This window comes from Denticeps clupeoides, chromosome 2, assembly GCF_900700375.1.
Source record: "Denticeps clupeoides chromosome 2, fDenClu1.1, whole genome shotgun sequence".
Lineage (NCBI taxonomy): Eukaryota > Metazoa > Chordata > Actinopteri > Clupeiformes > Denticipitidae > Denticeps > Denticeps clupeoides.
Genome location: NC_041708.1, coordinates 22,442,058 through 22,454,991, shown reverse-complemented (window position 1 = coordinate 22,454,991; position 12,934 = coordinate 22,442,058). Strand labels below are relative to the sequence as shown.

The 12,934-nt window shown below is 41.8% G+C and overlaps 1 protein-coding gene across 3 annotated transcripts; it reads left to right on the top strand.

The window, feature by feature from the left end:
- Positions 1-1,231: 1,231 nt before the first annotated feature.
- LOC114784617 (cyclic nucleotide-gated cation channel beta-3-like) lies at positions 1,232-12,812 on the top strand. Of its 3 annotated transcripts, none has more exons than XM_028970120.1 (18): positions 1,232-1,428; positions 1,642-1,699; positions 2,545-2,728; positions 4,966-5,126; positions 5,218-5,541; positions 5,864-6,072; positions 6,555-6,605; positions 6,693-6,779; positions 6,862-6,926; positions 7,004-7,126; positions 8,061-8,202; positions 8,413-8,572; positions 9,472-9,569; positions 9,649-9,732; positions 9,823-9,941; positions 10,014-10,166; positions 12,375-12,525; positions 12,676-12,812. In XM_028970120.1, the coding sequence occupies exons 1-18, from the start codon at positions 1,345-1,347 to the stop codon at positions 12,697-12,699; spliced, it is 2,277 nt and encodes a 758-aa protein (XP_028825953.1). In that variant the 5' UTR covers positions 1,232-1,344; the 3' UTR covers positions 12,700-12,812. The 3 variants fall into 3 exon arrangements, with proteins under 3 accessions (XP_028825953.1, XP_028825954.1, XP_028825955.1); XM_028970121.1 differs by lacking the exon at positions 8,061-8,202 and adding an exon at positions 7,512-7,653; XM_028970122.1 differs by lacking the exons at positions 10,014-10,166; positions 12,375-12,525; positions 12,676-12,812 and having other exon boundaries at positions 9,802-9,870.
- Positions 12,813-12,934: the final 122 nt, after the last annotated feature.

Sequence of the window (12,934 nt, the reverse complement as noted above, 5' to 3'; positions counted from 1 at the left end):
CGGTTCAGGACATTCCGTAAATGTAAAAATGTATTGATTTTCACATCATGGAGATGAAATGGAAAATACAGCCTGTCCCTTTAAGCCAATGCGCCGTTGCCTCCAAGTTGAAATGAATGGAAAAGAAGTAGATGCCCCCTTGCACACATATTGTGCACAGTGGGTGGCGTGTGCAGCATTCTCACAAGCGCGCTGTTGAACATGCCCAAAACCTGCTGAGAGCCCATCTGTGATCCAACCCTGACTCACAACACCACAGCCAGTCAGAACACTGGCTCTGCACCCTAGCAGTCTGCTTCCGCCAGGCTCTCTCTTTCTCTCTCTGCCTATACACACACGCACACACAAATGCAGTCTGATTGACAGGAATGACAGGAATTGTCATACTGTGTCATTCTCCTCTGAGGAAGCCGCCCACGCCACTTCTGTTAATAACTTTTCATGTTGTTGTTCAAGAGGGAATGATAAATGGAGACGGCAATGATAAATGGTTCATTTTCAGCATTTGGTTTGCTTAGATTCAATATCCTATGTGTTTTTTTAGAATGTACAAGAGTGATATTTTTCAGTAAACACAAGTTGACTTGTATGTATGCCAATTTACTTTTGTTGCCTGGTAACAGACAAGAAGCTCCATCAAGTGGTGCTTCCTTATTTGAAAGTGATTAATTGCTTTGTTCATAACCTGCTTTTTACAGACTTACATTTCAAATAAAAAAAAAAAAGGTTGTACTGGTGCATGTAAACAGCCTCAAGCCCTAAACGCTGCTCTGACAGTAAACACTTACTGCCGTTTATTCAGAGTAGCTGTAACAGCTCAGCAGATTTTACATCGGCGGTGGTGGTGGGGCCACTGCTGCAGTAATCGGCTCAGCAGAGCAAGAGGCTTGAGTCCTTTAATTAACTAAGTGGTCCACCATGAGCAGTGTAAATAAAGCAGCACAAACGGGCTGTAGTTCACTTTTTTCTGGATTAGGTGCCATTGTCATGGGTCTGTCCTCACAAGCTCTGTGTCACTGTACCACAAAAAAGACTTTTTCTTGTGAACAATAAGCTACAAGCCCAGAGAAGCAAACATGTGAACTGACATTTAATGTTCTCATGTTTTCTTGGGACCAATGGAGACGATTTTTGGGTTCAATTTTGTCTTCCACCCTGATTAGGGTGTGACATGGTCTTTCATGGGCGGAGCTAGTGCACCGATGACTCCTGCTGGTGTTACTCAGGAGGCTTGAGGAGGGGTCAGGCTGGTGGGAATTACTGGGTCTAAAAGCACTAATAGCATCAAGCAGAGTTAGTGAGGACAGTGAGAAGCAGAGAGCACGGAGACAGAGGAGGACAAGCATGTTCAGCAGACTAAAGGACATTTTAGGGGGTCCAAAACTGCCCCCTGCCCCACCCGCTACACCGGCCCCTGCTCCAGCTAAGGTAGGATTTCCACAGACACAATATGGATGCTCTTACCCCACAAAAAATAAGTCACAAAAATACACGAAAGGTTAAGTCCTATATTTGCATTTTTCAAGTATGTGATAACATTTTAATTAGGATCTCGTTACTCTTGGTAATACTCTGAAATCACAAATGAAGTCATATTACATGGTACAGCTGCATCTGGAATAATGTTAGGCCAACTTGCAGGAAGAAAAACTGGCAGAAAAAGAGAAGGAGGCTGAAAAGAAAGAGGAAAAACCAACTGGTAAGCAGCTCATGGTAGCGACCAGTGAAACATTTTACGAGCGGCATTTGTAGCTCAGAGCAGAAAATGATTCCCTGGTTGAAAAGCAACATACCGGAAGATGAAATAACTTTTATATCGAGGATGAAAACATCCTCTGAATGAAGATCTGAAAGATGATCAAATGTTTGGCTAGTTAGAGGGAGGAAATCTCATTGTTTGGTTCACAAGTTTGGAGTCGGCAGAAAATGGTGAGGGTCCAAGGATTGAGTCTTGTGGTTTCTCCTGTCCAGCAAAATAGACCGGAAGGAAATGCTCCAAAGCCGAGCCCTTTTTAAAAAACGGTTGCCATTGTAGAAGATATTGCGAGAAATTGTATCAAGCACAGCCAAGACATTCAGCGGGATCAGACCTGAAACAGATAAAGCAGCTTTGGCAGATTACAAAGCATTTAGTAAGTGAGAAGAGAGCAGATTCGAAAGAGTGGGCAGGTTTGGAGCCAGATGGCAGATTAGCCACGCTGTTATATAAATAAGGAGGAGATGTGCAACTTGGTTGAGGGCTGTGTGCCGCTTAGTCAGTCAAATTAAATGACGCTTTCCAGTCATTCATCTAGTTAAATGGCATTTGAACAGGTGAATATTTATTTCACTTTTAGACGTCAGGTGCCTCATGCTCTCCATGTATGACACAGATCAAGCATTGGATCAATTTATTGGGGTAACTGATTAGAGTTTGATTATTGAAGTTAGGGCCAACTCAGCAGGATATTCTCTGTATTCTTTTGCTCTGCATAAGGTGTTGAGAGTCATTTGTGTATTTGTAGTTCAATTTGGAATTTTTACATTTCTATCACAATGTCTCAGCACCAGCCCCTGGACCTATTCCAGACCCACCCGCGGTGACGCCGACCCCGGCCCCTGCACCGTCCCCAGCCACAGCGCCATCTCCTGCTGCCACAGCTACTGCACCAGCTGCAGCTCCAGCTCCAGCTCCAGCTCCAGCGGCAGCCACTGACGCAGCCCAGAATGCTGCAAATACGGCAGAAGGGTAACGATAAACTTAAATATGTTTAGATTTAGTAATACTGAAAAAAATTGCCCTCTTTGATTAGATTTAATAATTAGCTGAATTGGCTAAATCTGACCCAATTTCAGAAGGTGGCACTTCCTCAGCCTCATTGGACTCCACTGATTTCTACATAATCAAACGACACATTTCTGCGCTCATTCTGCACTAATCATGTGCATTTATTAGCAACTTGTATTTTTTACAGCCTTCCAGTGAACTGCTCACATCTGATTATCTGTAGTGCTCGATTAATCTAATATTAAGGCATAATTAATCAGAGTCTGAGTCAATCTTAGTGCATTGCATAGTGTCTGTTCCAGATTATATGAGACATGGCCAAACCAAATTAGTTCTCACACAGATCCTGGGATTAAGAACCTCATAGGGATGGCCTGGAAGAGCCATTGGAAAAATCTAGATGTGCTGTTCATGTTCTCGTCTCATTTCAGACAACAAATGTTATTATATAACACAACAGGAAATTACAATAATAAATCATGAATACTGAAGAATATTTCATTTAGTTAGGGTTAATGTGTGGCATAATTCTCGATGTACAACCACCCTGGAGTGGTGCCCAGATGCCTAATGAAGGACTGTGGGGTTTCAGTGCAGGAGGATGTGCTGCTGTGTTGGACTGGGTGCAATGAATCTGCCTGGTGCTTTTACAGCAAACTGCCAGCAGAGGAAGACATGCACACGAACACAAACTGCAGTCTGACTTCTAAATTCAAATTAATTATTTGATGGGCTGCATTTGCACAAAATGCTGGAATTAAATACTGAAATTAAAGATATATATAAAATATATATTAGATAGCTGGACATGTAGTGGATATCAAAGGTCTCAAAACTTAGAAATGATCACTATTGCAAAAAGATGATTGATGCAGATATCAGATGAGTCCGATGTAAATATTCTGGAGTTTAGTAATTTAGTGCTGTATGTAAATATTATGGAGTTTAGTAGCTTAGTGCTGTATGTAAGTATCCCAGATTTTAGTGGCATATTGCTGTATATAAGTATCCTGGATTTTAGTAGTTTAGTGCTGTATGTAAAAATCCTGGGGTTTAGTGGTTTAGTGCTGTATGTAAATATACTGGAGTTTAGTGCTGTATGTAAATATCCTGGGGTTTAGTGGTTTGGTGCTGTATGTAAATATACTGGAGTTTGCTGGTTTAGTGCTGTATGTAAATATCCTGGGGTTTAGTAGTTTAGTGCTGTATGTAAATATACTGGAGTTTAGTGCTGTATGTAAATATCCTGGGGTTTAGTGGTTTGGTGCTGTATGTAAATATACTGGAGTTTGCTGGTTTAGTGCTGTATGTAAATATCCTGGGGTTTAGTAGTTTAGTGTTGTATGTAAATATACTGGAATGTACTGGTTTAGTGCTGTATGTAAATATCCTGGGGTTTAGTAGTTTAGTGCTGTATGTAAGTATCCTGGGGTTTAGTAGTTTAGTGCTGTATGTAAGTATCCTGGAGTTTAGTGCTGTATGTAAATATCCTGGAGTCTAGTAGTTTAGTGCTATATGTAAATATACTGGAGTTTACTGGTTTAGTGCTGTATGTAAATATCCTGGAGTTTAGTAGTTTAGTGCTGTATGTAAGTATCCTGGAGTTTGTTGTTGTATAAAAGTATCCTGGAGTTTAGTGTTGTATGTAAATATCCTGGAGTTTAGTGTTGTATGTAAATATCCTGGAGTTTAGTGTTGTATGTAAATATCCTGGAGTTTAGTGTTGTATGTAAATATCCTGGAGTTTAGTTTTGTATGTAAATATCCTGGAGTTTAGTGTTGTATGTAAGTATACTGGAGTCTAATAGTTTAGTGCTGTATGTAAATGTATGGGAGTGTACTGGTTTAGTGCTGTATGTAAATACCCTGGAGTTTAGTAGTTTAGTGCTGTATGTAAGTATCCTGGAGTTTGTTGTTGTATATAAGTATCCTGGAGTTTAGTGCTGTATGTAAATGTATGGGAGTGTACTGGTTTAGTGCTGTATGTAAATACCCTGGAGTTTAGTAGTTTAGTGCTCTATGTAAATATACTGGAGTTTACTGGTTTAGTGCTGTATGTGAATATTTACATACAGCACTAAACTACTAAACTCCAGGATATTTACTAAATACCCTGGAGTTTAGTGGTTTACTGCTATATGTAAATATCCAGGAGTTTAGTAGTTTAGTGCTGTTCATTTTGTCCCTACCTGATTCAGGCAGGAAGAAGCCCCGCCCCCGCCGCCTCCCATCGTTGTGAACAGGTACGCAGACGACCAGCTGCGTGACGTGGTCAAGCGTCTGAGGGACAGGACCACTCTCTACAGAGAGAAGATCGTCGACCCGTATGCCTCCTCACCTGAAAGGAGCCCGCCTGTCAGTGAGTATGAATCTGTATGAATCTCCGAAAACCGAACACGCCCTGCAGCATTTACACGCATTACTATTATGTTGTTCTCTCTATTCTGCAGCACCAGTTTACACCAAAGAACAATATGCCAGAAAACTAGAGGAGGACAAACGGAGACAAGAGGAGGAGGAGAGGAAAAAGAAAGAGGCTGAAGAAAAGAAAAAGAGAGACGAGGAGGAGAAGAAAAGGAAGAAGGAGGAAGAGGAAAAAAAGAAGAAGGAAGAGGAGAAGAAGGATGACAAGAAGAAAGATGAGGCGGTAGATGCCAAGGCTGAAAAAAAAACCTTCTGCCCAAGTATCAAATTTACCTGCATTGACACCCTGCTGAAGCCGCTGGAGGACAAGATGGACGGAGTCCTGGGCTCGTCCATGGACCCCTTCACAGGTACCAAGAATCAGAAAGAACCTTTAGGACTGATTTATTTTAACTTCTCCACATTTTAGGAAGCAGTTAGGACCCGCTCTACCAGTCATTTACATTTACAGCATTACCAGACGCCCTTATCCAGAGCGACATACTATCAGTAGGGACAGGGACAGTCCCTCTGGAGACACTCAGGGACACAATGGTAGTAAGTCGGGTTTGAACCTGGGGTTCAAGTGGGGTTCTTCTGGTTCATAGGTGGGTTTCTAGCCCACTAGGCTACTACCACTCCATCCCTATGTAAATGTAACATGGAGGAAAATAAAGCGTTCTCCGCCGGCAGATCGCCGCTACATTGCCTGGCTCAGCGTGGTGACCGTGGCCTTTAACTACAACCTGTGGTTCATCTCGGCCCGCATGGCGTTCCCCTACCACACCTCGACAACCATCCCCGTCTGGTTCATGTGTGACCTCGTCGCCGACTTGATCTACATCGTGGACATGGTCTTCTTCCAGCCGAGGCTGCAGTTCGTGAAGGGCGGCGACATCATTGTGAGTCTCAGCGCAGGCGCATGCAAAACTGATTCTTTTATTTCAATGTTGACCCATGAACACAAAGGGGTAAAGTCAGCATGAAATGATATAATGACCAGGGTGTTTCTGGGTGAAATCACATATCCTCTGGTATCTAATGAGGTCACTTTTCATTTACATCACATTTACAGCATTTATCAGATGCTCCAGTGCTTTGTAGTTCATATGTGATATGTGTTCATATGTTCATATGTGAAAAAAATCCTATTGAATAGCATTTAAAAAAACCAGCAAAAAAGTTAAACTAGTAGAATAAACATTAGTATGCAGAAGCTGGGTCTAAACTAGCAACTCCAACAGTTTAAAACCAGACACCTAATTTTCAACCAAAGATTTACTTAAAATATGAACAGTTTGCTGACATTGCCGGATGTAAACCATGACCTTATGTACACTGCAGCAGGATTTAATATTCAAAAAATGTTTTTCCCCCCTTTTAGTCTGACAGAGTTTTAACAAAAAAGAACTACAGGGACTCTCAGAAATTCCAGGTACCAAGGCTGTAAAAAAAAACATGTTACTGTCAGCAGAACGCTGCAGGAATGACAATTTTTTTTATTTCGATCTCTCCCCTGCAGACTGCCTTGCTGTCTGTGTTGCCCCTTGACCTCCTGTACATCCCATTTGGATTCAAATCTTTCTTCAGGGCAAATCGAATCATGAGGGTACGTCCGTACAGCACCTGCCAGGCTGGTTGTTGTTCAGATTTTGCTGCATAATTTGGGTCACAGGCGTGTATTTTCTCAGTTTGAGGCTTTCTTCGAGTTCAGTGATCGTCTGGAGGGCATCTTGACAAGGGCCTACATTTGGAGGTAGGGGAAACTGATCTTCCTGACTTTTTAGACACGGAGATCAGTACAAAACAAACAAGTATCTCTTTTGCTACTAGAGTCATCAGAACCATTGGCTATCTGCTCTTCATGCTGCACATAAATGCCTGCATCTACTACGTGGCGTCGGCATATGAGGGCATCGGCACCACAAAATGGGTCTACAGTGGAGAAGGCAGTGCGTACGTAATTCTTTTCACTTCAAACATTTTCATCAGGCATTGTGCAGCTTCACTTCCCTTTGGAGGATTTAGAATTGCGATGAAGTCTTGTTTTGTGAATTTTGCATCCTGACCACATTACTGTAAATATTATTAGTAGTATATAATGCGAATAATACTTTGGACTTTGTCTAAACTACCACTAGGTGTCACTACTGGACTAATGAACGCTGTCCTGAAAAGTTTATTAGCTTTTTGTGCGTTATTCCAACCCTTTTATATGTGAGTTTTTTGTGAATCAGTTTATTTCAGTCGCACCTTATATTTTACTTTTTTTTTTTTTTTTTTTACAATTTTTTTTATTTTTGTTGTGCATTTCCTCTCGTGTTTTTGTGCTAAACTGTAGCTACCTGAGCTGTTTCCTCTATGCGGAGAAATGCCTTCTGATGATCGCAGAGCTGCCTATGCCGGACACTCTGTTTGGTCAGGTCTTTCAGATGGCCAACTATTTTTTTGGGGCCCTTTTTTTGTGCACATTTCTCGGACAGGTAGTTTATTTTCTTTTTTTAAACATACATTTTTAAAGCATTTTTTGAAAAGCATATTTGACGTATATATTTTCTCGCCTGTTTGGTTTTTGAAGTCACATGGTACAAAGTAGGTAAAGTAAGTCATTATTGTTTGTGCGTTTTACACGTTTACACTCATGAAAACGTTTCATGAGTGTAAAAGTGTAAAACACACAAACAATAATGATTTAAAAAAGTGAAAATACAGAGACGGAGTGTCATTTTCTACACACATCATGCCATTGTTTCATGAAAATATGGAAAGTATGCAATAAATCAATATTTGATCAACGTTTGAATGGCGGGGGCAGAGCTTTTACACAGTGCTGTATATGAGTGTTCAGGTGTGGAAGGAACGTTCCTGATGCCTCCTCTGTCTCCCACAGGTACCTGCGCTGTTATTACTTTGCTGTACGAACGCTCATCAACATTGGCGGCCTGCCTGAGCCTCACACCGTCTTTGAGATCTCATTTCAAATGTCAAACTTTTTCATTGGTGTCTTTGTCTTCTCGAGTTTAATCGGCCAGGTAAAACCACTGTCATTAGCAAGAGAATGTCCTGTGGGTTGAATCGAGTGGCGTTCTCCTCTTCATCAGAAGATGTGGTTGACTGTAGCCTGTTTTGCAGCTACTTCCGTAGCCGTACAAATAGCAGCATTGTTCCCCCTCTAGCATCTAGATTCATTCAGAATTCCTTTATTTCTGGCCATGTGACATAGTTTGGGTCATTGTCAACAGATGAGAGATGTGATTGGAGCAGCCACAGCAGGACAGACCTACTTCCGGGCCTCCATGGATGGATGTGTGTCCTACATGGTGACCAACCGCATCCCCAAGATGGTTCAGATGAGAGTACGCACCTGGTACAACTATACCTGGGATTCGCAGGGAATGCTGGGTAGGCCTGGAATGCACTTTCACTTTTATACTTCACTTTCAGCTGAAACACTTTCATTTTATACATCTGCCACCGGTATGAAGGTACTGGGTGACACAGAAACAATACAAATATATATCCAAATGCATTTTGTTTTGTTGTATTGTTTCACATCCTGGACAAGATTGTCACCCGTTTTACTCAATGCAGAACTTGTCTTAACATGTAATAATAAAACTGATGCAATCCAGTGTAGACATGTGCAGTATTAATATAAAAGAGTGTTTAAATTAGTCACTAATATAAAAATCACATTTTACATTTATGGCATTACATCAGATGCCAATATCCAGAGCGGCTTACAGGGACAGTCCCCCTGGAGACCTGGGATTTCTGGTTCAGTGTGTGTTACCTACTAAGCTGCTATCACAGGTCACACAAGCCACTGAAATGCAAATTGCAGTGTCATGCATGGTGCAACAGCAATATTTATTATGAAGTGTATGCTTTATTATGTGCATGCATTTGATTGTGGAGTCTGTAGAAAACTGAATGAAACTGGTCTGTGGTGCAAAGGTTGGAGATTAACATTTACAGCATTTATCAGACTCCCTTATCCAGAGCGACTTACAATCAGTAGTTACAGGGACAGTCCACCTGGAGCAACTTAGGGTTAAGTTTCTTGCTCAGGGACACAATGGCAGTAAGTGGGGTTTGAACCCGGGTCTTCTGGTTCATAGGCGAGTGTGTTACCCACTAGGCTACTACCACGCTTAATCACACAGATCCCTGCTGTGGGCCATTTTATTACACTGGGATTGGTATAACAGTGGAGACATGATCAGGAGGATGCGATGATAATTTATGTTAAGCTGCATTTGTGTCTTTGTGACCTGGTGCAATTGTGGGATCTTACTCAGATGAATCGGAGCTGCTGGAACAGATGCCGCTGGTCATGAGAACAGCAATTGCTGTGGACATCAACCTCGCCACCTTCCAGAAAATTGACCTCTTTAAGGTCAGGGTTGCACTCTGTCACTCAGCATCCTGATATGTTGATGCGGCGTGACTTGTGACTGAGGTGTTGCCGCCCACAGGGCTGTGACAACCAGATGCTGGTGGACATGTTGCTGCGACTCAAGTCCATCGTGTATTTACCTGGAGACTTTGTGGTTAAAAAGGTGAGCTTGTCGCTTCACCCTCATCGTCTGTGGGGCGACAGGGTTCAGGTGGCTGTAACGTGAATGCAGGTTTGATCTTCACATTGTCAGGGAGACATTGGTAAGGAGATGTACATCATCAAAGCCGGCGAGGTCCAGGTGGTTGGTGGCCCTGACAACAAGATCGTGTTTGTGACGCTGAAGGCAGGCTGTGTGTTTGGGGAGATCAGGTAAGTGACACAAGTCTCATATTTGCATGTTGATGTGTTGTCCTGCAGTCAGCTGACCCAGACTCTCCACAGCCTGTTACAGTCTTCAGCCAATGGAGGGAACCGCAGAACAGCCAACGTTGCAGCGCACGGCTTCGCCAACCTCTTCGTGCTGGAAAAGCGAGATCTGTTCGACATCCTGGTTCACTACCCAGAGTCCCAGAAAGTGCTGGCCAGGAAAGGAAAGTGAGTACAAGATGAACAAGATGAACTCAGGCAAGGTTCCTTTGTTCTTTAAACCAGCGGTTGTTCAGCCCTTTCTTAAGAAACCCAGTCTTAATCCCGAAGACTTAAATCATTTTCCGCTCATTTCTGAACATCCCTTTTTGTCAAATATTTGTTCTAGTTCAAACCATTTAAATAGTAATAACATTGCTGAAATGTTTCAGTCAGGTTTTAAAAGCCTTCGCAGTACAGAGTCTGCACTGCTGCGTGTAACAAACGACCTGCTTCTCACAGTCAACTCACTTTTAATTCTCCTGGACCTCAGTGCAGCGTTCAATACCATAGACCACGACATCCTGATCAGCCGCTTAGCACAGTGGGCTGGTGTTCAAGTTACAGCACTTTCGTGGTTCCACTCATATCTCAGACAGAGATATGAGTGGAAATTCTCTGTGAATATAGAGATGTCCCTTTCCTCTGCGGCACCCCTTAGGTATGGGGTCCCACAAGGGTCAGTTTTAGCACTGATATTGTTCTCTATTTATATGCTCCCACTCATTACAAATCACTAGAGATTACAGGGTCTCATTTCACTGTTATGCTGATGATACCCAGCTGTACATGCCACTAAAACCAAATGATGCCTCTGATGCCCACAGACTACTTGAATGCTATGAACATATCAGATGCATGGTGGCAAGCATGCAGTTTAATGTAAATAAGACTAGGTCATTCTTTTGGACCCTCCACAGATGCAACTTCAGTTCTGGAACAGATCACACCTCTCTCCACATTTATAAAGCCTTGTGTCAGGAATCTTATTATAATTTTTGACCCTGAGCTTCAATATGCAAATGAACTCAGAGCAGGTTTTTTGCAACTGCATCTTATCTCCATAATTAAACACATTCTCTCCCACACAGACCTATAAAAAGTTAGTCATGCCTCTCCTCTCAGTTAGATTATTTAAAGAAATCTTCAATTGCCCATCTGCAATTAGTCCAAAATGCGCCAGCAAGGGTCATAACAAACATGAAGAAAAGAGATCATAATAAACTGGATTTAGCATCTCTACACTGGCTACCAGTTGAATAAAGAATTAAGTTAAAAATTTTATCCTTTGTCTTTAAAGCACTAAATGGCCAAGTTCCTGCATATATTGCTCAATTTCCCCAAAAGAAAACTTCATACAAAACATGTTTCATTCATGTTCATTCATGGGGGTCCCTCGAAAATGACTAAAATCCGAGGGTGACTGGTCCTTTGCAGCTATATCTCTGGAACTCTGGATTTCCTTACCACTGTACATCAGATCCTCTCCGTCTATATTAGCCTTAAAAAAAAAAAAAACAGTTGAAAACATATGTATATACCCAGGCGTTCTGAGATCTTTACTTCTTGTTTTACTCTTGATGTTAATGCTCATCTTCTTCCATTGTTTTATTTAGTGTATTATTTCTTATATGTGCAGTATTTTGGTGAACAGCTTTCTGTTTTTGAAACTGTGCTTTATAAATAAATGTATTATGTATTATTTATTATAAGATTGATCTGTTAAAGAGTACAGGTGTAGAAATGAACATCATATTTGATGCATTGTGATGCACTCGGCCTGATCCGAGAACAGTCTTGGCCCCTCGGTGGTGGAATGAACTTCCCCTCGAGGTCAGAACAGCTCAGTCACTGAGCACCTTCAAACGACAGCTCAAGACCTTCCTCTTTAAAGAATATTTAGATTAAATTGTAATTTTCTTGTTGTCGAACTTTGTGTACAGAATCTACAACAGAGTGAATAAAATAGATGTATTCATAGTTGGGGTCCTAGTGAACCGGAATTGATCTCTTCATCGATGGTAACTTGAGAGCACGTTGTAAGTCGCTCTGGATAAGGGCGTCTGCCAAATGCCGTAAATGTAAATGTAAATGTAAATGTAAATGTAAATGTAAATGTAATGTAACAGTGTCTCTCTTGGCCTCGTCCACACGGACGTTAGAAATGAAACACCACACGTGTTTTTACTGCCCCCAGAATGCCAGAAAAAGCAATGGTTCAGACGTCCATGTGAAGAGAGCCTTAATTCTCATCTCACTGACATATTTAAAAACATTATATGTAGGAATATAAAATATTGAAAGGATGCACTGATAATCATAGTCGAATCGAATCGTGAAACCAGTGAAGGTTCACACCTCAGCCTGGTAGTGGACTATAATCGGCTTTATCTTCAGGAAACTGATGAAGGCTAAAGGCCCAGCGGCTGCCAAGGTAGAAGAGGAGAAGAAGAAAGGCCTGACCATGTTCGGCCCCAAGCCTCCAACACCTAAGATGCTTCGTGCCTTTGGTGGATTTGGGAAAGGAGGCCTGTTGGACAAATTGAAGGTAAAGATCAATGCCTCGGCATGAAATCTGAACTTTCACAGCCAGCCATAGAGCCACAAGTCAAGTGTCTGCTTTATTTATATGCTTATGTGTGTTATTGTGAAGAGGAACATTAGAGGACACGCTCACTTGCCCATGTTCTCTCCACAGGCTGCAACTCGGGAAGCAAAGTGAACATATGGAGGATTTTGTGTGTGTGTGTGTGTGTGTTTGAGTTCATGAAATCAGTCTGTTTGTAAAAAGAATTGTGTGTTAGTGAATTTAAATGGTTGTGTGGTTGTATGTCATTGTAATCTCTTAATTGTGGCCTGTTTACTAGCTGGTAGTGTGTCTGTGTCCAGCTGACAGGAGTAAACAGCCTGTCTAAGTCTGTGTGCTGAGACTATTCCTGGAGCTCAGTCTCCACCCA